This window comes from Bufo gargarizans, chromosome 8, assembly GCF_014858855.1.
Source record: "Bufo gargarizans isolate SCDJY-AF-19 chromosome 8, ASM1485885v1, whole genome shotgun sequence".
In the NCBI taxonomy this organism is placed as follows: domain Eukaryota; kingdom Metazoa; phylum Chordata; class Amphibia; order Anura; family Bufonidae; genus Bufo; species Bufo gargarizans.
Window position 1 is genome coordinate 88,359,949 of NC_058087.1, and position 24,582 is coordinate 88,384,530.

At 43.2% G+C, this 24,582-nt stretch overlaps 1 protein-coding gene across 1 annotated transcript in view; it reads left to right on the top strand.

Moving 5' to 3' along the window:
• KLF7 (Kruppel like factor 7) overlaps positions 1-24,582 on the top strand; it is a 140,062-nt gene that overhangs the window by 84,697 nt on the left and 30,783 nt on the right. Inside the window, exon 2 of the mRNA XM_044304387.1 lies at positions 5,047-5,659. Coding sequence (XP_044160322.1) covers positions 5,047-5,659 — 613 coding nt within the window. The remainder of the gene's footprint in view (positions 1-5,046; positions 5,660-24,582) is intronic.

Consider the following 24,582-nt stretch of genomic DNA (forward strand, 5'->3'; position numbering starts at 1 on the left):
TGCCCAGCTCTAGTAATGCCCTGCTCTAGTAATGCCCTGCTCTAGTAATGTCCAGGTCTAGTAATGCCCAGTTCTAGTAATGCCCAGCTCTAGTAATGCCCTGCTCTAGTAATGTCCAGGTCTAGTAATGTCCAGGTCAATTAATGTCTCGGTCTAATAGCAGGAGAAGCTGAGCAGATATACAGTTTTATAAGAAGAGTTCCAGTATAACGTGCCATTTATTTAAATCCCTGCTCATTCTGGGCTTTGGAGTCCAGTGGCTGGGCCCATTCATTGACAGAGGCATTTTGTAGGGCCACCCTCTGGATTTCAATGAATAATGAAGCACACTTCACAACATGGGTTTGCGTTCAATGTGCGCACACCCTTTAAATAGTAAGGTGCCTTGCATCCTAATCTATGCAAAACATTACAGAATATGTTGAGGGGATATACTTTCATTGTTCGCCCACCCCCTCTCTCGCCTGTGTCCCCTGAAGAAAACGGACAATATTTGTGCTCCATTGTTTGCTACAATAGCTGTGGAAAATCCATTAGTGTGGCTGAGCCTGTTCCTCCTAAAATAAGTGCCATTCATAATAATGCAGGGTTCAGACATCAATAACGTAGCTGTGAAGAAAGGTAATGGCAGACTGTGCTTTATGACTGGATTTGCTATTGTAAAAGGCCTTTTTTCTATTTGCAGTGCTTTTTGTAATGGTATGTGTGTCAAAATAATCAGTCCTGACACCTTTTTCAGTTTGAATTTCGGTTGTATGAGATATTATAGAATAGATTTCTCATAGCAATTCATTAAAATTTCAGCTCTCTGACTATGGCAGCTTCTAAATCTCCGTCATATTAGACTGGCCCTGGGCAACCATTTTAATAACCACAAAATAGCTTATTTTCCAAGGCGCTTAAACTCAGAGGAAATATATCTATGTTCCCCATTGTCTCTAGGCATCCATTATGTTTTAGAAAAGCTGTTATTGTCAGTCTGCTAACCATTACCTAAAGTTAATAACATGTTAATTTCTCACGGTATAACTTCATGCTAACCCCTAATCCAGCTCCGTTTGTCAATGAAAGTAGCGTAAAGTAGCCTTTTTATATGGCGCATTTAGAGAGTGTTTTAGATAAATTGGTATTCATGGTGCTGTTTCCTGAATTCCACTGAGAAGTTGTTACAGGCTAGTAAAAAGAAATGGGAGCAGAATGAATGTTATCGCAGCCTTTCAGATATTCCTGGAATGCTTTGCAGCGTTTTTTTCTCATCATTTATTGTGCGCTAGCAACCAGATGCTGTAAGCCCTTTACATCTTGGCGCTAAAGACAGAATTCTAAACCTTCGGAAAGTTATTTACCAGTGTACTTGCATGGTTACCCAAATGACTTTCTGGAGTTCTCATGGACCTAGAACAAGTGGTGCACAACACGTCTTACGCATCCCTACCTTTATCTCATATGGAAGTGCTACCTTGTTAATGTGAAAATGCCAGCTACACATGCTCTCTGGACCATGATGAGAAGTTGTTATAGAGGAATGAGCTTCATCCATGTACTGGTCCTTCCAATACAGCTTATTCAGGGTGGGCCATGAAAAACAGGACCCTTTTTTTCCCTTTTTTGGGGTTTGTACTGGTTAGTAGAAGAATGACGTACTTCAATCCATTACAGAAGATGCTGGAAGTGGTTTCCTCCAGCATCCAAACAAAGTTGTGCTTGTCTTATAATGTTCAAGGTTACTTCTTCAGCAGCACTACACGTTCCATATTCTAAACATGAATTTGCTGTTTCAGTTCTGGCATTGCCTTGGAATCATAAACTTCACCCTTCAGGTAACCCAGTAAATGAAAGTCTCACACCATTAAAGGGGTCATCAATATCACATTGGTGGGATCCAACACCACTACACTCGGGCAGACTGGAGACTTAAAGTGACCGTGGAAAAAAAACTAAAAGTGGGGCAACAAAAGTAGGAGGGGCCAACACAAGCCACAAGCAGGCAGGGACAACAGAAGTAGGCAGGCCTGCATAGTGCAGCACAAAATACCTCCACAAGTAGAACCAAATGCCATAGTGCAGCATAAAATACTGCCCTATCACCTATATACTGAGGATGGTTATACAGTGGGACTCAGAAGGAGAGTTCAGATTGTTATGCATCTGGACAGCGGCTGTGAGGAGGGCTCGGGCAGTCCCCTGGGCATTGGCCCACCAGGAAATTTCCCTGTAGGGTCTATGGCCAGTCCGCTCGTGGATACACTGCATAGTTTCTGGCACCACAGTTAGCCGATACAGGTGATCAATGGGTATCTGACACCTGGCATTCCCACCAATCTGATATTGATGACCTATCCTGAGGAGTCAAAGGGGTTTTCTGAGTGTTTTATACTGATGGCCTATCCTCAGGATCAGTCATCAGTATGTGATCAGGGGTAGTCCAACTCCTGGTAACCCTACCGATCAGTTGCTTGAAGAGGTCGCAGCCTCCTCACAGCTTATCAAGCACAATGCTGTCCATTGTATAGCAGCTATCCTTGGAATCACAGCTCAGCCCCATTCGCTTCAATAGGAATGAGCTGCGCCTAGGCCATGTGACTAATGAATGTGACGTCCTTGGCTTAGGAAGAAGCCAAAGCACTCACCGGAGCACCACTGCCTCTTCATACAGCTGACCGGCAGGGCTGCTGGGAGCTGGACTCCCACTTATCACATTCGGATGACCTATCCTGAGGATAGGTCATCAGTATTAACAACTCAGAAAACCCCTTTCAGTCTGGTTACGGTGCAGTCCACAACCCTCTGCTCGCGGTACGTTCTTGTGTGATCTCCTGCGACTTATGGCAAGTCACTCCATCTTGCTGAAAGAAACCATCCTGACACCCATGATTATTTATCTGTGCATAGAATTGCTCCATGATGTCCATGTACACAGCTGTGTTCACATTTTTAGCAACAAATATTAGATCCACAGTTTGCATACCTATAGCCACATACAAAATGACGATTTTTGGATCACAAAGTGGCTTTTGTATTATCCTGTACCTTTTCTCGTGGCCCACCCTGTATATTGTTTTGTATAAATTGTAGAACTACAATAGATAGCTAAATTACGAGCAGAGATCTGAAGTATTGGAAGGAAAGTTGAACAATTACTAGCACTGATGGGCTCATGATCTGTGCCAGCAATGCTCTATATTATTTCAATTATTCATTTCCGTTATATTGTGTAATAATATGCAGTATTATGCCATGTTATCACATCAGGTTTCCCAGGCAATTTTATAAAAAGTCTCATTATCGGAAAGGCTCCTCTAGCACATGAGTTTGTGAGACTGCAGGATGTTCAGATTGCTTGTGGTTGCCCTTACATCTATGCAGTCTAGTTCATGGCAGTCGTTATTCTCTCTATAGACCTGCAGACACAAGCTGCTATGAAGCCACCAGGTTCTGGTTCCTGCATTGGAAAACAGCCTGACCCAACTGCTGAGCGTTCTTTATTTAATAAGCCGTTTCTAAATGGTGATATTGGCTTATACATGTTACTGGATTGTTGTTCATGTGATTCCCTTAAGGACATACACATTAGATGAATTTTGAACGATCCCTTTGATTTCTTCAGAATCGTCCAACCATCTGATATAATTGAGTGTAGAAAAAATGGTTGGGCATGTTGAACTTCAAATTGCTGATGGTTTATTTCTGTAATATACTGTGCCCCCGGACGAAGGCACACCGAAACACGCGTCGGGGTAGCACCATCCTGGTTGTACACACTGTTTTTGAGTGAGTCCTGTTTTTGCTATAGTCTTCTTGCAGTTTTGGCTAAGATTTTTGCAGGATTGCTCCGTGTATACTATTAGTTTGCCAATATCCTTCTATTATGTATTGTTAATGACTCTCGCAATTATTGACTCACCCTACCGCTATCTTTTACTTCTATGGCATATCAATTTATATATATGTAATTTTGATTTCTATTCATTTCCCAATATGACATATTTCTGCGGTGTGTGTACTGCCGGGATGGAGTCTGTTCTGTCATTTCCCCCTTTTTAATGGTATACATTGTTATATACTATGTTTCAATAAAATACAAAACCTTTTATATGGGTACTTTGTGAGCTCCAATTTTTTTGTCTAAGGGTTGTATTTATACACTGTGCCACCAGAGGTGTCTGGCCGAGGCTTACACTCCTGTCCCTGTTGAGAACTCACATAGGAGGAGGGATGGTTGTCGGCCGAATGAGCATTTGGCTGACAGCTGTCTAATGTGTATGGTCAGCCTTAGCCATTAGTGTACAGTAGGTTTACTCTACAGGGGTTATATGATTTTACTGTCGGTAATAAGAAGTTCTCATTTTCCTAAAACAGCACAACTCTCTGCCATGGTCTATGTATGGTATTCCAGATCCTTTCACAACAACAATTCAGTTCATCATAAATGTGTCAATGGTAATCAGAGTGGTCAGGAAGAAGAGCATTGTCATGCTCTTGTACTATCTGATTGAGACATCAAGTCACCAAAGCTTGAGCAGGGAGCAGAGGCATCTAAGCTGGCTTTGGAAGGGAGAGTTAGGGCTGCACGGTGGCTCACTGGTTGGCACTATCGCCTTGCAGCTCTGTGGTCTTGGGTTTAAATCAGACCAAAGATCACATCTGCACAGAGTTGTATGTTCTCCCCATGTTTGTGTGGGTTTTCTCCAAAACACAATGATAACTTAATTGTCCTCCAATGAAATAAGAGTGGTGACAATCTGTACAACACTGTGGAATATGACGGCGCTGTATAAACAGAAATAAGTCTATACATTGTAGCATAGATGAGTTTTTCATTTAGCAGAGTTCAAAGGCATATCATATGTGTGGTGGTTTTACACAGGACTGCAGGTAGGCCTGCTACATCGTAACATAGACCATTAGCTGTAGTGCCTGGGTTATCGCTAAGTCACATTTGCATTACCCTCAATGTTTCAGCGGTGTAAGTTTATTTGACTGGCTTTTTATCATTTTATATCAAATATTCTTTGCTGATTCAATTTCTCTCCTGTCCCTTTATAGACCTGTCTGGAGTTGGAACGGTATTTGCAGACAGAACCACGGAAGATGTCAGAGACATTTGGAGAAGATTTTGACTCTTTCTTGAACAGCTCCATTTCTCAAGGTACAGATGGATGTGGCCGTAAGCTGGACCCCATTGTAATTCCTGTGGACATCAGTACGTATGAGAAGCGCCCTAGTATGGACCTGCTACTTTCCCAAGACAAACTGCTGTCAGAATCATGTGTCAGCTTACAGCCTGCCAGTTCCTCTACAGAGTGTTATACATCTGTAAATCAGGCACAGCTTAACGCAGTGACATCACTAACGCCGCCATCTTCTCCGGAACTCAGTCGGCATCTGGTGAAAACACCACAGTCTCTGTCTGCTTTGGATGGAACCGTCACATTAAAACTGGTTGCAAAAAAAGCCTCTGTTAGCTCTGGAAAGGCAGCAGAATCCTCATCATCTGCCATAACATCAAAGTGCAGCCTAAGTGACAGTGAGCAGGCTGGGAACGCGGGCGAAGCCTCACCTGAAAACAAGAAAAGAGTTCATAGGTGTCAGTTTAATGGTTGCAGAAAGGTCTACACAAAGAGCTCACATTTGAAGGCCCACCAGAGAACGCATACAGGTGAGTGACTTGAGCCTCTCTTCTCTTTCTCCAAAGTGGCTGTAAACAGTGTATTTGTCGGCCACGATAGCTTTTTTAGTTGGAATTTTGTTTTCGGTAGGTTCTGTTCGTCCATAGCGCTGCTCTGTCCAATAAACAATAAGCACCAGAGATTCTCATTATAGTCACTAAACCTCTTATAAAATGTGATGGCTCCTGTGAAAACGGAAGCGATGGCTCCAGTGTGAAGAAAGCCTTAGAAGAACTACAACATGTAGGTTACAACAGCAAGGATGAGTTAGAATATCAGAAATAACAGAACATGGTTCATGATAATAGTCATTTCAGGAAGAACTTTACTTGGGGTTCAAGATTGAAGGGGTTTTCTGAGACTTTAATACTGATGGGTGGGGGTCCGACACTTTAACCACTTTAAAGGGGTCTTCAGAGACTTTATCAGTGATTAGCTGCTTGAGAAGGCACTGGCGCTCACAGTAGCACCATGGCCTTTTCGCAGCTTAGCCTAGACCAGTGATGGCTAACCTTGGCACTCCAGCTGTGGTGAAACTACAACTCCAAGCATGTTCCATTTATTTCTATAGAGTTCTGAGAGCAGCCAAGCAAGGGGGGCATCTTGGGAGTTGTAGTTCTACCACAGCTGGAGTGCCAAGGTTAGCTATCACTGGCCTAGACCATGTAGGCCACAGCGCCACTGTGAGCTCCGGTGCCTTCTCGAACAGCTGATCACTGATCAGATACTGATGACCTATAGAGTATAAAAATCTCTGAAACACCTTTAAAGTGGTTGTCCCATCTGAAAGTTTATGGCATAGCGATAGGATATGCCATAACTGCCCAAGAGGTGCAGGTCCCACCTCTGGGGGCTACTCCTGTCTTAAGAACAGGAAGCCGCCATGAATGAAGAGCATGCCTTGCTACCGTGGCATCCTCTCCATTTACTGCTATGGGACACTCTGCTATTTTTGAATGTCCCATAGCAGTGAAAGGACAGGGCACCACCTAATACTCCATCATTATGTCCAGTGATGCTGTGGGACAGCACATGAAGGCTATATATGTGCAAGGCTATACCATGTACATGAGCCTTCCAATAATTAGGGACTTTCCAAAAATATCACTGTAAGTTATATCTCACTGTGGGGTTACCAGTCCGGTTGTAGATGACTGTCTGTTGTGGGTACAATGCAGCGGAGACATCACAGGAGGCATTGACAATAGGCAGGAATGGGAAGATCAGACAGCAGATAAATTTGAAAATTGAATATGAGCCAGAAATTGATTCTTTCCTCTTCTCCTGTAGTTTTTTTTTTTCCAGCAGACAGTTTAAACCAATTAGTAAGGATTATCTTTGGAAAATCATAAAATCTTCCGAGCACCCAGAGATATATTTAACAGTACATAAAATCTGCATTAATGCTTCAGAGTGGTAAGGTTTAAATGCTCGGCACTCACAGCAAACACAATGCAGCCACCCCAGCCTTCCACAGTCTGCTTAATCCGTGATGATCTAAGTACTATATCTTCCTGCCAGAAAATAGATGCTTTATACCGGCCGGAAAAAACAGGATCTACCGGGAGGATCTGCTGAATTCTGTCAATGTGCTGTGCGTCTACAATGTCATGTCTGCTTTACGTAAGAATAACTGTTCTGGAGCAGACCTCTTACAACTCTGCTTTGTCCTGTTCCTCTCTTATGCCTCCTAATAATGTAAATAAATTGACCACAATGTGATCCCTTTCTCCTTGTCACTATGTTAGGTCCCTGCACAGTCTACGGTCATCCAATGTCATGGATACATTTCCAGCAGAAATAAGTGAGGCGGTCTAGCAGTGTTGTTTTATGTCATTTTATGGGGGATTTAAAGGGGTCTTTCATTTTGTTCCTTTGAGCCTAATAATAAACGTACCCTACCCATGGTGTTATCGCTGTGGCTTCCTTCTCTTCCTAATTCTCCTTTCCCTTTGTCGGAGGTTACAGTCAGCAATGCGATACTGCAGTAGTGGTCCTGCTTGCTTACGTGTCTTGGTTACCTTGTTCTTACCTGTGCTGGCCGGGACCACGTAAACGCGCATATTCGCGCATGCGTGTCATCTTCCGACCCGACCACCACTCTGCATTGCAGTAGTAATAAATAGAAGTGCTCATGTTCAGTAGCCCAGGAGCTATTAGCTAAAGCAATGCAGAGTGCAAGCAGCTGCTGTAGGTGCTGCCAATAGGCCTGTTAGCGCTCAGCTGCACTGGGCGTGCCCTCGTACAGGCAAGGGACATCAGCAGAACATCACTCAAAGTGGAAGGTACCGCCCATACAAAGCACAGGAAGCGGTGAGCTGCGGCAGGGGAAAGGAGGGAAGACTGAGAGACGGGACAACCCCTTTAAGTACTAATACATCACTGTTGATAGGTGAAATGCTCTCTTTGTGCACCAATCCCAGCATAAAATAACTAGTGAAGAGACATAAGGGGATCTATCATTCCCATTACACCATATTTCTAAAAAAAAGTTTTTAGTCACAACTGGCATTTTTGCACCGCCAGTTTACAAAAAGGAGGCGTAGCGAGGGCATTACACATCCAGCCTTATTTACGCCAGAACCTGCCATAAATAATGACTGAAATCTGCGCCAGCTAGGAGCGCCCGGATTGATGTGATAAATGCTGCTCTGCAGTGCAGGGCCCATCACGCCGGGCAGAGCACATGATGGTCTTGAATCAAGGACCATAGTTCCTTAATAATGACTCCCCTAAACATGGAGCGTGCATCTCATATAGCGAGTTATGGTAGTTCCTTTTTTGTTTCACATTGATTAAGCTGTTAAATTAATTCTACAGGTTTTTATGGTTGCGTAGATAACTAATGGGCGTAGTTTTTTTTATATGCAATGCTTAGGGTAAAAACGTTTCCGTTACTGATAATACAACCGTCTGCATCCGTTATGAACGGATCCGGTTGTATTATCTTTAACATTGCCAAAACTGATCCATCACGAACTCCATGAAAGTCAATGGGGGACGGATCCGTTTTCTATTGTGGCAGAGAAAACAGATCCATCCCCATTGACTTGCATTGGGGGTCATGACGGATCCGTCTTCATCAGTTTCTCAGGACAGAAAGCAAAATATAACATGTTGCCGTTTGCCCTCCGGTATGGGAATGGAATGCATTTTGGAGCACTCTGAGCTGTTTAGTTCAGTTTTGTCCCCACTCCCCATTGACAATGAATGGAGACAATACTGAAGCTTTTTTTTCCGGTATTGAGCCCCTATGACGTAAGTTGTGGAGTTTTTTTGGGGGGGAGAGGGGCTTTTCTTTATAAAAAAAAAGTTTATTACATTTGTCTAATATTTTTGCTGTATAATCTGTCCCCCAAGAGATCCCAAAATACCTGCATGGGACATAATTTTTTTTACTGTTAAAGGGTTTGTCCCACAAAAAATATTCTACAGTTTTCAAACCAACACCTGGATCTGAATACTTTTGTAATTGCATGTAATTAAAAATGTAGTATAGCCACTGAGTTTTTCAGTTAAATATATCTGTATAGTACCACTTGCAGATTTTTTTTTTTTATATTTCTTTGTCCGGTTCACCGAGAAAGCCGCACATGCTCAGTTTCATCTTTCAACTGCCTCTTGAATAGGGAGAGAGCTGCAGTAGAAAGGACACGCCCCTGAGCGACAGTAGAAATGACACGCCCCCTGAGCTGCAGTAGAAAGGACACGCCCCCTGAGCTGCAGTAGAAAGGGCATGCCTCTGAGCTGCAGTAGAAAGGACACGCCCCCTGAGCTGCAGTAGAAAGGACACGTCCCCTGAGCTGCAGTAGAAAGGACATGCCCCTGAGCGGCAGTAGAAAGGACACGCCCCTGAGCTGCAGTAGAAAGGACATGCCCCTGAGCTGTCAGCTTGATATAAATCTAGCAGAGCAATAAATGGGGAGATCTCCTCTGTACATTGCTATGGAATGAATGGCGCTTTAATAAATAATAATAATCTCCGGATCCATGTGAGGTACAGGGCTGGTTCTGGCTTTGTTTAGAGATGGTCATCTACTATATCAAGCCTGATTTTCATTTTTTACATTAGTCTTTGGATAACTGCTTTACGTTTTTAGATGTAACTGAGGCATCCATAGGATCTAGGACCCAGCACCACTGCTATGCCGGGAGACACACGGCAATCATGTGTGATTGGTCACTAAGGTGTTAATAAATACCATTCCACTGTTAGGACTGATCACTGTCACAAGTTACATATTCTGTAGCTGATTTGTCATAGAACCGCTTCTTTTGCACATCATGATATCGCGTGAATATCGAGTGAAGATCGCACAGTAGATCTATCTGCCGTCCTGTGGAACACACATTCAGCTCTGCTACATCTCCATGGAGTAACCATGTGCATATCTGATAGCTACAATACGTGTTTCCTTTCTAGATGCGCAGGATTTAATTGATTAGCTTGCGTTGATTTTCAGGAGCATAGTTATGGGGTTAAATTGTACGTTTAGGTTTCCCTTTACCCTCCAGAGGCTTAAATATAAGAAGAGGAGGCGAATAAAGTGTAATTAGGCTTATACAGAGAGCTGGAGCAAGGTGTTACAGGAAGGGAGGGGGCGCCATGATGATGACTGTTGCTAAGTAACCCCTTCAGTAGTAGATGCGGCCTGGTAATTGGGTGGCCTGTCTGAGCCTGGGCGCCGGCCTAGCCCGCTCCTCAGCTGTTTCCTCTGTTGCTAGACTACTGCAGCTCTTCTCCTCTCGCTCTACATCCTGACAGCTAATTGGCTGGCTGGCTGGTGTTTCTGCCGGGTACCAGTCTGAGCCTGCATCTCGGCTGTTATCCCTGGAGGCAGGAGGGGGAGGGGGAGCGAGAGGGAGTGAGAAGGATATGTCAGCAATTAATGGAGCACAAGTGTAAATTCTACACAATGTCTGCCACCTGCGGCCCCCTGAATCAGCCTAAAAAAACAAATCCTTTCTGGCCCTGAGCGCATCACCAGCCTGTCCTTCCCGGATTAGCTTCGTGGAGGAAGTTTTTTTTATTTTATTATTACTTCATGTCTTACTGGAAATGCATGTAAATGGAGGCTTATCTCCAGTCCAGCTCCTACAGCAAAGAAACAGTTAAATCCAGTGAAACCGTGAAGGAGTAGACAGAGGCGTAGTTTTTTATCTTTTATTTTGTTTGACAATTGTTGCATTATACAATAAATCAAACATGTTATCATCTCTTTATTGCACCGTTTACACTACTGTTTAGAGGTTTTGTTGACAATTTTGTTAAGATGGAAAGAACAGTCCTAAAATACGAGAATCTCACCAAGCCAGAGGTTGTGTGTGATATAGCAGCTCAATACCCTTTACTTCCAGGGAGCGGAGCTGCAGAACTATACACGACATGTGGGCAAGTCTGAAGAAAGCATCCATGTTTTTACTCATTCTGGAAATGTGTCACCAGTGGTGTGCCAATGGAGGAGCGGGTGGAAGGGGGCAGTCTATCACAGGTGCCAGCTTACAGGCAGTCCTGGATGTAATGAGTGCTTCCACCAATACTCCTCCAGGCACAGATCGCACTGCCAGCCTGTCCTGGAGTCTGTGCCTGCAGGGGAGTGCTGGATCTGATCATCCGGAATGGGAGAAGGTGAATAGTTACAGGTTTCTTTTTTTCGTTTTTTTAATTTTATTTTATTAACACTGAGGGGGCTGATTGTGAGCATTACTACTGTGAAGGGGGCACAGACAGGGCATTACTGCTGTGAAAGGGGCATAGAGAGGACATTACTACTGTGAAGGGGGCAAACAGAGGGCATTCCTAGTGTGAAGGGTCATAACAGTTTTGGGGGCACATAGAGGGCATAACTATTGTGAGGGGGCACAGGGAGGCCATAACTACACAGAAGGGGACACAGAGAGAACATACTAACTGTGAAGGGGCATAACAACTGCTATGGGGACACAGAAGGTGCATATCTACTGTTAGGGGGATAGAGTGGGGGAATAACTACTCTGAAGGGGGCACAAACAGGGCATAACTACTGTAAGGGGGGGCACAATGAGGGCATAACTACTGTGAAGCTGCACAATGAGGGCATAACTACTGTGAGGGAGCACAATGTGGGCATAACTACTGTGAAAGAGGCACAATGAAGTGATAACTACTGTGAGGGGGGCACAATGTGGGCATGACTACTGTGAAGAGATGCATTGAGGGCATAACTACTGTGAGGCAGCACAGGGTGGGCATAACTACTGTGAGGGGGCACAATGTGGATATAACTACTGTGAGGGGGCACAATGTGGATATAACTACTGTGAAGGGGTGCATTGAGCGCATAACTACTGTGAAGGGGTGCAGTAGGGACATTACAACTGTGAGGAGACACGATGGGGCAAAACTACTGTGAGGGGGTACAATGTGTGCATAACTACTGTAAGGGGAAAAGTGTTTTAAAAGTATGGGGGAGGGGGCTGCCAGAGAAAGGACCCATCCCTGTGACAAAGGCTTTAGGCATGTATGTCACCAAAAATTTTATCTGCCAGTTCAAACCAGATAGAAACATATCCTTTTTTCTAATCTGTTCTTATTTTCTGATTACAGATTTTTTTTTAGTTCTATTTCCTTAACATGATTATGGGGGCAGCCATCTTGCCTGAACTGTTTTAACAGCATTTAGAAATCATTAAGAAAACTGCTTTACGGCAGCCCCATGGTCCATAGACACAATGGTCAGGGCAGACCTCATTAACTTCTGTGGGAGAATTTTCTAGATATGCTTCTTGGCCTGTGCAGAGGTCAGTGTACAAGGAAAGAATAGATAACAATCACCTATTGTGAATGGAGGATCTTGTCTTATCAATACAGAGAGGTGATATCATTACAGACAGGATTAGAATGACAGATAAGCAGGTAACTGCAGTACAGTGATTTGTACAGACCAAGAAGTGGCACCAATTATTATTACTGGCCAGTGCAAAGTGCAAAGGATCTGATGTATCTGTCATGGACTGTTCTGTAAACGAAGGCCTTGACGCTGGTGTGAACTGATTTTAACGTTTCTGGGACAGAAAAGACATTTATGTAAAAAACTTCCATCGTGCGCACTTCAGAGTAGATTCATTCACAGAAGATTTGCCGCAGAAATTCCTGCAAATGAAATGTCAATTGCTTCTGTCAGTTATGTGGCGAATCCGTCACTTCCGTTATTTTGATTCTTTCTTATAGGAAATAGCGCTGATGTGAAAGAGCCCTAAGCCCTTATGTGTAATTGAGACAAACTGTGTGAAGATATGTGCCTTCCGGAACCTGGCTGCTTAAAATGAGTTAAATTGTCTTGTCGTTATAAAGCATCTAATGCAAAATAAAGGGGCATAAAATATTCGGTTTAAATCTCTTATTTATACACTTTTGGTGTAGTTAAAAACATGTCAGCAATATATGCTCTATTCTTGTAAAAAGCAGACATTAAATTGTCTATTTTCTTGTAATGAGAAGATGTATTTTGCAGGGTAAACAAGAAGCGCCTTTCTAGTGTGTATTTAGCTGCGCCATTCTACACTGCAGGCTACATTCTTCATCCTCTTTAATTCATGTAAGGATGATAGCTGAAGAAAGGGATGAAAATAAAAACATAAAACTTTTTAAGATTATGGAGGCCATTTATTAAACAGAAATACGCCTAAATTAGGCATATTTCTGGTGCAGATTGCAGCACAAAGGACCTTTGTGCAACAATCTGCGACTTTTCCCCACTCGCGCCAGGTCTAAAAAAGTGGGCATGGCGTGGTTGGGGAAGGGGACTGGCATATTTTAGGCATTGAAAATGGGAAGCTGTCTTACATTTAGAAGCGGTGGTGGATCCGCCAAAGTTATGAAGAGGTTGGCGCCTATCTAGCGGATCTACCACCAGGTATAGGGCTTATTAAATGTAGGTCTTAATATATGTGCCCCTATTTGCACATTTGCGTATTTTCTTCTCCCAAGAAACTGAGAAATAAAACAAAAAGTAAGCGATCTGTTAGGAAAGATGGATGCCTGTTTGGAGCTGCTTCCATGGGTGTATTATCTGCTGTGCAGACCTATGAGCTCCTGCTCCATACTTACAGATAAACCTTGTGTATATTCTGGTTCTGAAGCTATGCATTGCTTCTTCATGCTAACCCGCCTCTGAGCACCATCTGTGGCGAGGTCAGGTCACATATATACAGTGGCGTACATAGAGAAGTAAGGGCCCCACAGCAAGGATATAACCAGGCCCCCCACACAGGACAGAAGGGTTTCTGCCTAAACCCTTTACAATGACCCTTGGGACATTTTTTCACGGCTTCATTTGCTAAAAGTTGTTCCTTTAGAGGGTAGAGTCCTGACCAGGTTTTTACCTCCAGTAGAAGAGGAGATAATCCCAACTAAGACTGGGCCCCCTCTTGCCCTGGGCCCCATAGCAGTTGTCTGGTCTGCCGCTATGGTAGTTACGCCCCTCCATATATACTTGTAGGAACCACTGCGTTGCATTTCCTCCACAATTTACAGCCATTTACAGACTTAAACAGCCATGTCAGAGTGAGAGATGCAGAAGGAAAAAGCCACAGTGCCTGAGCATCGGCAGAAGTGGGGCCCCACAGAGCACTCCAACTTCAGGAACAGGCATGTCAATGTAGATATCACCGAACAACATGGTGCAATTCAATCCTCTCAAGGTGCACAGACAGAAATGTATATAAGCATTAGGCGTACCTTTGGTTTAATTGTGTCTGGTCTCATATTGTGGGCCCTCACTGCGACAAGGCTTTGTATATCCCCAGTATACTGGTAAACCTCTGCTTTTAAGTTAAATTGGAGCAAAAATAAATAAATAAGGGTATGTTCACATCATGTTAGTAATGAATGCTCCGAGTGTACGCCAGGAAAAGCTCCCAGCGTCCACACTAAGCATATCTGTAGAGGCCCATTCACCGTGAATGGGGCCAAAAGCGAGTGAACACTTTGCCCTCTATTGTCATCGGTGTCTACGTCTCTGAAGAGCATGCATAACAGAGATAGAGGAAACTTCGCTGGCAGATGTTACTACAGTAGAGTAGTACTTGCAGCTGATAACCTCAGTGTTATAATACTGTTGATTTTGTTGGAGGCGGATATTATGCATTTCCCTAGCATATCAGTACTATACATACAAACTGGAGCGTGAATATAATTGGTACGTTCACCTTAAGACACTGTTTTGACATTATATATAGATATTACAGTCTGAATTAGGGTATATTAACAAGTCACATTTTATATGCATTTACATTTTTATTTTGTTTTTGCTGTGTTTACGTTGCTTGTTTCTAAAATTTAAAGTAATATACCAGTAGTTTCCTTAACTTTTTACAAAAAAAGACAGAAAAGTTGCCCTTTAATTTCAAATGTGAACACACTCTTAGTTCACAGCATGCACAATTCTGGAAAGAGTCCGCAAGCTTGCCAACACGTTCAGCCTTCAAGGGGTTCGCTGGGATTTACATACTGTTGACCTATCCTTGAGATAGGTCATCAATGTGAGATTGGTGGGGGTCTGACTCCCAGCACCCCTGCCAATCAGCTGTTCGGGGAAGCCATGGCCTGTGTCCTCTTCACAGTTTACCAAGCATAGCACTGTCCTTTATATAGTGGCTGTGCTTGGTACCATATCTCAGCCCCATTAGCATTAAAGTCGACTGAGCTGCACGTAGGCCACGTGACAGATGAACAAGATATCACATGGCCATGGCTTAGGAAGAAGCCCAAGCTCTCGAGATGCGCCACACCTCTGACCCGCTGATGGGTGGGGTTCCTGGGGGTCAGATATTCATGGCCTATCCTGAAGATAGACCATCAGTACGTAAATCCGGGAAAAGCCCTTTAACAGTGAACCTGACCTCAAAGAGTTTCTTCACACGGTCAGAATTTGGAGAAGGACTTGAGGAGTCACAACCACTGTTAATGAAAGCTCACAATTTCGATCCTACGGCACCCAGAGCCTCTGGAGAGCAGAGTCCCTCAAGGTGAACACACTCGCACTCTGCTCCCCCTCTGGCCTGCGCGCCAAAACCACTGCTTTAAAAACTCGGTATCTCACTTTCACTGTAAATGCAGATTGTCCTGAAGAAGAGGGCTTTCCACCCTCAAAATGCGCTGACTAACCTGCGAATAAAAGTATCTACTTCACCCAGTGATCCTGGTGAATATTTCCTCCAGACAAGCACCGGAACAAGCGGTCCAAAATTCCGTTTTTACTGTTTCCTGCCATTCACTTCTATGGGAGTTCAGAAGACAGCTAAGCAAGTGTGCATGCTAGGGCTGCAACGATTAATCGATGTAATCGATTATATTCGATAACTGGATTCGTTGTCGACGAATCCAGTTATCGAATAATCGCCGATTCGTTGCTATTCGGGCGGGCGGTCGCTGCATCTTTATTTTACCTTTTTACAATGACGCTCCCGCTCCTGTAACAGCCAGGCAGAGCGGACGGCGGCGTAACGTCACTCACTCACGTGACACGCCTGCTCCGCCTCCTTCATTCATGAGGTGGGCGGAGCAGGCGCGTCACGTGATTGAGTGACGTTACGCCGCTGTCCGCTCTGCCTGGCTGTTACAGGAGCGGGAGCGTCATTGTAAAAAGGTAAAATAAAGATGCAAGCATCGGGGCCGGGGCTGTTGGGAAGGGGGAAGGGGGAAGGGGGAAGGGGGAAGGGGGAATCTGTCTATGGCACTGCTATGGGAAGGGGGGGAGGATCTGTCTATGGCACTGCTATGGGGAGGGGGGTCTGTGCACTGTTATGAGGAAAGGGATCTGTGCACTGTTATGAGGAAAGGGATCTGTGCACTGTTATGAGGAAAGGGATCTGTGCACTGTTATGAGGAAAGGGATCTGTGCACTGTTATGAGGAAAGGGATCTGTGCACTGTTATGCCCATAACAGTGCACAGATCCCCCTCTCCATAACTACGCCGTCCACAGATCCCCCATAACTACGCCGTCCACAGATCCCCCATAACTACGCCGTCCACAGATCCCCCATAACTACGCCGTCCACAGATCCCCCATAAGTGTCGTCCACAGATCCCCCATAAGTGTCGTCCACAGATCCCCCATAATAGTGTCGTCCACAGATCCCCCATAATAGTGTCGTCTACAGATCCCCCATAATAGTGTCGTCCACAGATCCCCCATAATAGTGTCGTCCACAGATCCCCCATAATAGTGTCGTCCACAGATCCCCCATAATAGTGTCGTCCACAGATCCCCCATAATAGTGTCGTCCACAGATCCCCCATAATAGTGTCGTCCACAATTTGTTTTAATATGGCCTTTAAACATAATTTTTCAAGTAAGATCATATAAACCTCTCTGTTTGGTAATTTTGTCGTTTTTTCCGATTAATCGATTAATCGTAGAAATTAATCGGCAACTAATCGATTATTCAAATAATCGTTAGCTGCAGCCCTAGTGCATGCTGGGAGTTGTAGGTTCACCACAGCTGGAGTTCCGCAGGTTGCTGATCTAGAGGCAGATTGTGGACACAATCCACAATGTGTGACCATGGTCTTACTGGCCAATTTGTTACAGCACAGTGGCGGGCATACGTATTACACTTCCCAGTATACAAATCACATGGGCATGCTTTACGCAGACTCCAGAGAAGCAGGGAATGCTGGTTTTAAAACCTGCACGATCTTAATGCGATTTTTTGTGACTGTTCCCTAGTTCAAGGTTTCATTCATTGTATAATCATTGTAAGTGCATGCTTTTTTCTGTATTTCCAGTGTGCGCATTGCTCGGATTAAATATGATTTTCTCTTCTTAGGGTGCGCGTTTATGTAACATGAGGTATTTCAGGATCTGTAAGACAAGTGAGAAGAGTTTTCTCACCTCCTCTGCTGTAGCTTTTCAGCTTCCCTCGCATAAGGTGTAATATTGCAAGATTCCTTTAGATTTTTTTCTGGTGTTGCATTTACAGTTCTGTTCCCTTATTTGTCTTAGATGTTTCCATTTTTGCTAATTAACCTGTAACTTGTTGTTTTGAGAATGTCCCAACACTGAAACACCATCACCAACTTCAAAGGGGTAGAAGTTAAAAAGAGAATGTTCCTAAATGGAAATCATGTTCTGCTTGTGGATACCAATAACTAAATGCATGAGATTTTGTATAAATGACAACATCAGATCGTGCATCCATTGACTACTGCATGACATCTGCAGACTGTATAAAGGTACTGCACTGAGTGACCCAATGTAACTATTTATTTCCAGTTACTTTGTCATAAACCTCACGTTTCATACATGTTAGGGCTTCTTCAGCAATGCATCTTTTTCTCATATGGCTGCCTTTTCCAATATTGCCCTACTAAAAAGAAAAAAATTGATTTTCCATGTTATCCACAATCCAGAGATGGACCCCCCATCTTTCTGTCCCTGAAAATGCAGTTGGTGGGTTTGTTTGGTGTGTGGGTAATGCTGCCTTTGCAGAACTTTCGGTTGAATATGAAAGCAGCACAAACTTTGGACAACGTATTATAAAAATTGATTGTTCTCTTCCTCAGCCCCAGTGTAGGAACGGAACAGAATAGAAGAACCATCCATTCTTGAAATGCGTTGTCCACATTAAGTTCGTAGATAAATTGTCTGAAGCGAATGAGACTGCTAGGAGCTCTTGTAGAACTGCAGATCTCATTTGAATGTCCCACATGGTCTGTGGCTGGCTCCACACTATGCGCTGTGGTGGTGCTCAGCATATTGATAGTCATAGAACCTTTCTGTAGTATCCAACAGAAGAAAACGGCAGCTCCCACCATCTAGCATTAAAACTTCCTTTATGCTCTGGTAAGTGATGCTAATTGATCTGCTGTGAGGTCACATTGGCACTTTATTGAAAGCGATCCCACGTTATCTACTGTAGCAATGAGAAAACCAGTCATTTTGTTTTGCAAATGTAGGTCTATAAGAGATACAATGGTGAACGCAAGGTTTACATCCCACACACCAGGCTAGGTGGACACGTGCCGAGAGGCAATTATAAATGTGGTCAAATGATCAAGTAGTCCTCGGAGAAAGTGGAAAGTCCGAATCAGAATTTATTATTGTGAAAGAACTAAAGGAGTAAAACATATTTTATCTCATTTCTGCTAGTATTCCCTTACAATGCCACATGCAAAGAGGTATCTCCAAAGAAAAGAGGACCATCTCGTTAGCACCACATGGTGGAAGTGACTCCTTATAAGTCAAATCTGACTACCTCTTTGCATATTGTTTTCCCATGGAGCATTGCCAATAAGTCTCCATGCCATGGAGTGCTTCCAGTGAGTTTCCATACAGAGTTGGTCCTTTTAGGAAGAGCCAGTACCCGGCCTAAGCTGCATCCAAGGCATCACTCTCAGCCAGACACAATCTTACTCCGTCTACAGATGAATATTTGGCTTGGCTATTTTCCCTTGTCATGCCCCAAGACTTTCTAAAAAGTCAGATTTTGATTCATAGGGAGCCACTTCCACAAGGTGGCGCTATCAAAATGGTTCTCTTTCCATGAGCAATACCTCTTTGCATATTGAGTCTCCATACAGGGCTGGTCACTTTAAGGAGAGCCAGTGCCTTACCTGAATTTCAGTGCCACCACAGGGTAGATGGGCTGTCCATACAATACACTGTGAGGTAGATGGGTACCATGTAACTGTTCTGGTCAATTAGAGACGCCTCTCTCGATTAACTCAGAATGCCATAATAGGTTATTTGGTCTCAGCTTCTGTTACTACGTATGTAGAAGATCAAATATGTTTGGATCAATGCTTAGCAAACAAGATAGCTAAATGAATAAAACACCCCCCAAACTACAGTAAGTGGTGTATATTGTGACGCTGAGTCCGATTATGTACTTTTTTTAGCTTCATAATCGCAGTCTGACGCTGTGCTCCCACAAACCAGCAGTACAATGCATTGAGAGGACTCCTGAGCTCATGCACATAACAGAGAGGACTCAAAATGGAGTCCTCTCACTGTATTTTACTTCTGCTTTGTCAGAGCACAATGTCAGAATGCAGGCGAGTATAAAGATAAGAATGACATAATCGGACTCAGCGTCCCTTACGCTATACGCCGCTTACTGACGTTTGGGGGGTGTTTCAGAGCTGAAAGATTCCCTGGAAATGTTTCATCCTCCAGATTGTAATAAAAATACTCATGCCAGGACCATTTACCCTATTATAACATACACTATAGTTTCTCCTGTATGGACTAACCCTTTTATATCGATTTTGCTATAGTGTGCTTCCAAAATATTGACTGTTCTTATTGTTAAAATGGTTTGATTACATATGCCTTAGTTTCTAAATTGCAGGCCATCTACATATACATTACAGTGTTTCCTTTCTTCTGGGACTTAAGAAGCCTATAGGAAGCCTATTAAAATCTGACATCTCAAATAACCCATGAGAAAACCGAGCCTATTATACCTTGCAAAAAAAAAAAGAAAATAGGAAAATCCATTTTCTGAAAAGACTAATGCACATTATAGATGACACATCCAAATGGATAGTTCTGTATCTTCTGCATTACATAATATGATCATGCAAAATGGATTAGCAATCTAGATCTGCTTTCCTCCATATATTGCTCTCAGCCTGCTGGTTTAGAAACCGGGACTGAAAATACCATAGATGCTTTTGTGCCTACCCTTTGAGCTTCTATTAGCTTAAAATTTAACAATTGTGCTAATACATTAAAGTGGTTAGTCAACATTATATCAGACCTCACAGGGTGGCTGACCTGCAGTGGTGATCATATGTACTTGGTCCCCACTGCTGGGTCCGGTCTCTATTAATCCCTGGATGGCTCATCATCATCCTGGTGCGCTGTTATCAATATACTGTAGAGGGGGAAAGGGCACATGTCCACTGCCACCAATGGCTGGCTGCAGCAGTGACCTGCTCCCCTTGTGTTATGTGATTTGTCATGATGCAGTGGGAGCAGGTCACCACTGCAGCCAGTGATTGGCTGCAATTGTCACATGCCCCGCCCACCTCCTCTCTGTCAACAGGCTGTTGATAACCCCTTTAACTCAATCTCCTTCTGTACTGCACTCCCTTCTGAGACATGAGCTTAAAGCAACGAATTGCCAAGATCTTTTTTACTTCTTGTCTTTTTGAGTGCATCTGCTTGTGAAATGTTGGATTTGAAACCTTTCCAATAAATCTAAGTACCATGTTCTGACCTATTCCAGAGATACAGTATTGACGGCCTATATGTAGTGGTTCCACTCTTGGTACCTCTTGGAACCCCTGCTGAACAGCTGTTTGAAGGAGCCGCAGCGCTTCCTTAGTAGTGCATTGCTTGAGATGGGCACCAAAATGGTTGCCAATGCGCCTTGAAATTTGCAGATGGCGACAAGACTTTTCAGTTCAGGAAAACTCGCACCACTTTGCAAGCAATTTCAGTCAGTTTTTTCTGCGATTGCGTTCAGTTGTTCAGTTTTTTCCGTGCAAGTGCAATGCGTTTTTCATGCGCGTGATAAAAAACTGAAGGTTTACAAACAACATCTCTTAGCAAACATCCGTGAAAAAAGCATTGCATCCGCACTTGCTTGCGGATGCAATGCGTTTTTCACGCAGCCCCATTCACATCTATGGGGCCAGGGCTGCGTGAAAAACGTAGAATATAGAACATGCTGCGTTTTTCACGCAACGCAGAACTGGTGCGTTAAAAAAACCTCGTGTACACAGACTCATTGAAATGAATGGGTCAGGATTCAGTGCGGGTGCGGGGTCACGTCACGCATCGCACCCGCACGGAAAACTCGCTCGTGTGAAAGGGGCCTTACTGACAGCTGTTGGGTTCTCTGTGTTTCGAAAACAAGACCATTTTTATTCATGATGCCTTTGGATCAAATATACACCTCCTCCAATTCACAGCTATGGTGTGGATAGCTGGATAGAAATGTACCAATCACAAAATATATGATATCATTGCTTGCTGTGGGCAACTATTTCATTTTTTCCTGCATGAGTAATTTTTATACATGAAGCCCTACAAGAAGTTATGCTATAGAGTCATATAAGGCTTTGTTTCCACAGCAACATTTGGTTGAACATGAGCTGCTGCAAAATCATGGCATTATCGCAACCGGTCTCAAGCTGCTTGCGACGATCACAAGTATCTCCACCATGTCCAAATTCTTGCCGTTTTCATGCAGTTTTTTTCCCTATGGCCATATAGGTTTTATGATGCAGTTTAGGAAGCCAGAATCGGGTGTGGATCATAAAAGGAGAGAAAGTATAAAGGAAAAATATTACTTCTCCTCTTTATTTAATCCACTCCTGTTTTTTAACCCTTTAAGAACCCATGACGTAGCTGTACGTCATGGGTCCGATCCCTAAACATGGCACTTATTCGCACGTGCAGCGGGCACTTTAGCCGCAGGGTTTCTGCTGTTTTAAATGTATGCGATCAGCCACATCTTACCCTTCAGATGCTGTGGTCAAATGTGACCACGGCATCTGCGTAGACCGGAACCGGAAGTTGTGCACTTCCGGTCTGGTAGCAGCTTTCCCCTGCTGAAATTGGGGAATCTGTTACCTTGCGCTAATTGACCGAAGCCTCAACCAGGCTTCAGAGTCAATTAGATGTACATATCAATACAGGCCACTAGGTGGCAGCCTTGTATTGATTATAGTGCAAATGAATTCTTCAATATTGGCTATTTAGCCATCACTGAATACTATGGGCAATCGAATGATTGCCTGTTATTGTCACCCAAGGTGACTTAAAAAAAGAAAAAATTTTTTTTTACAAATCTAAAAAATAAAATAAAAGCTCAAATCACCCCCATTTCCTTAAAAAATAAAAAAATACTTAACAAAAAAATTTGCATCATGGGCATCGCCGTGTGCGAAAATGCCCATACTATTAAAATATAACAATATTAATGGCATACGGCAAATGGCATAGCAGGAAAAAAAAAAAAATGCCAATTTGCAATTTTTTGTCACATCAACTACCCAATAAGTTTTTTGGAAAAAGTGATTAAAAAAGTCACTGAAAAGAACAGATCGGCCCGCAAAAATGAGCCCTCACACAGCCCTGTACACATAGCTGCAAAAAAGTTATAGGGGTCAGAATATGGTTTCCTCAAAGGTAAAAAAATAAAAATAATTTCAGTATTAAAATGCAAGAATAATTATAGAATGTGTGGTATCGTTGGAACCGTACTGACCTGGAGAATGAAGATAACGGGTCAATTTTACCACATAGTGTACAGTGTAAAAGAAAATATACGAAAACGCAAAAATGGAAAATCCCAGGGTCCTTAAGGGATAATAAAATATAAAAAAAACAGAACATTTGGCTGTACACTAATAGGGGAAACCTCAACAAGTTTATCATACAGCATTCTTTCTAAAAAAATCAAAAAAACGTATATGTGTATAGTGGTAGAAATCTAGAAGCCATTTTTACACTCTTTCTCATAAATTGCCCTTTAGACTAATGAGCATCCATGGGATATTAAATTAATCCTTATGATGAAGGAAAGCTCGTCCTAATTCACTTCCAATCTTAACGTTTGTGAATCCCTTAACACTAGCAGGATTAATACAGCAATCAAGACTTTGTGCACTGTCAGGCACGCAAGGACGTCAGACATCGCTCCTGCTCAAGTCTTGTATTAATCTAAGTTATGTACATACAGTTTCCTTCTAAACATCACAAACTACACCAATTGTAAATAATCTTATCCCTGTATACAATGTAACTGAATCCCATTCTGTCTGATTTTCTGAAGCAGCAATGCAGACAACGTGTAAATCCCGAGTTCCACACAGCCGGTCAGCTCTGTCATGCTTATGTTATCACTTGCCTCTAACAAAAAATGTGGCTTGATGGGTAGGGAAACTTCCAGTTCTTCAATCTTATCCTCCTACACATATACTATCATACACAAGCACTGGGAAATATAACAGGAAGCCAGCTTACCTAAAGGGGCTTGTCTAATTACAGACAACCCCTCTAACAATTTAGCTGGCCAGAGGCATACGGCTGCTTTTTCCAGAGGAAATTGCCACGCCCAGATCATCTGTAGAATTATATATGATCAAATCAGGGGGGTAGCTATCAGTGAGCTGGCAGGGTATATGCCCTGAGTGCCAAGGCGAGGGAGCAACAAGTGAAGGAAAAACTAGACATGGCTCTGGATCAGAGGATGTAGTACATGGCAGCCATTCAGACAGTGTCGTAGGTTAGGCAGTGCAGAGGTGGCAGACTCTACTGGGCCCAGGAGCCCCCGATGGGGCTGAAAGACCCCTCTCCCACATAAGAAGGCACCAATATTATAGAAGCACATGGTAGGTGGGGGTCCTGTTACAGAGTTAGCCCTGGGGGCCAGGATCTTCAATTATACTGTATGAACCTGTGGTGTAATATGTGTTATAATTAAGATACGTATAATGGTGTAAAATAATATGTGGAAATTGTACATGTCAATATATGTCTGTGTTCCTAATGCTCTACTACAAGTAGTTGCTCAAGATGATAACTCCTACATAGCTACATCTTAGAGCTTACTGATGTTATAAAGGAGGAGGTGTTCTTCTCAGGACCCCTACATCCATCAGCCAGGGAATGTTTTAAAAGGACAGCTCTCACATTTGAAGACTTGGTCCGACCATCTAGTTCACTCATGTATACATGCAGGGGATATATGCGACTGCAATTCTCCCTGCTTATATGAGCTGATTGCTGGTGTTTTGAGAAGACAGACCTGCTGTGGTCAGCTAGGGTGGTTACATTTTGAAGGTAATAAGCTCTAAATGTCACCCCAATTTTGGACTATTATCTTCAGTAATACATAATAGTACTGCAGATAAGGAGACTATATCACAAATTCTTATTTTCCTACTGCCCCCTGTTCCCCCGCTGTCAGCA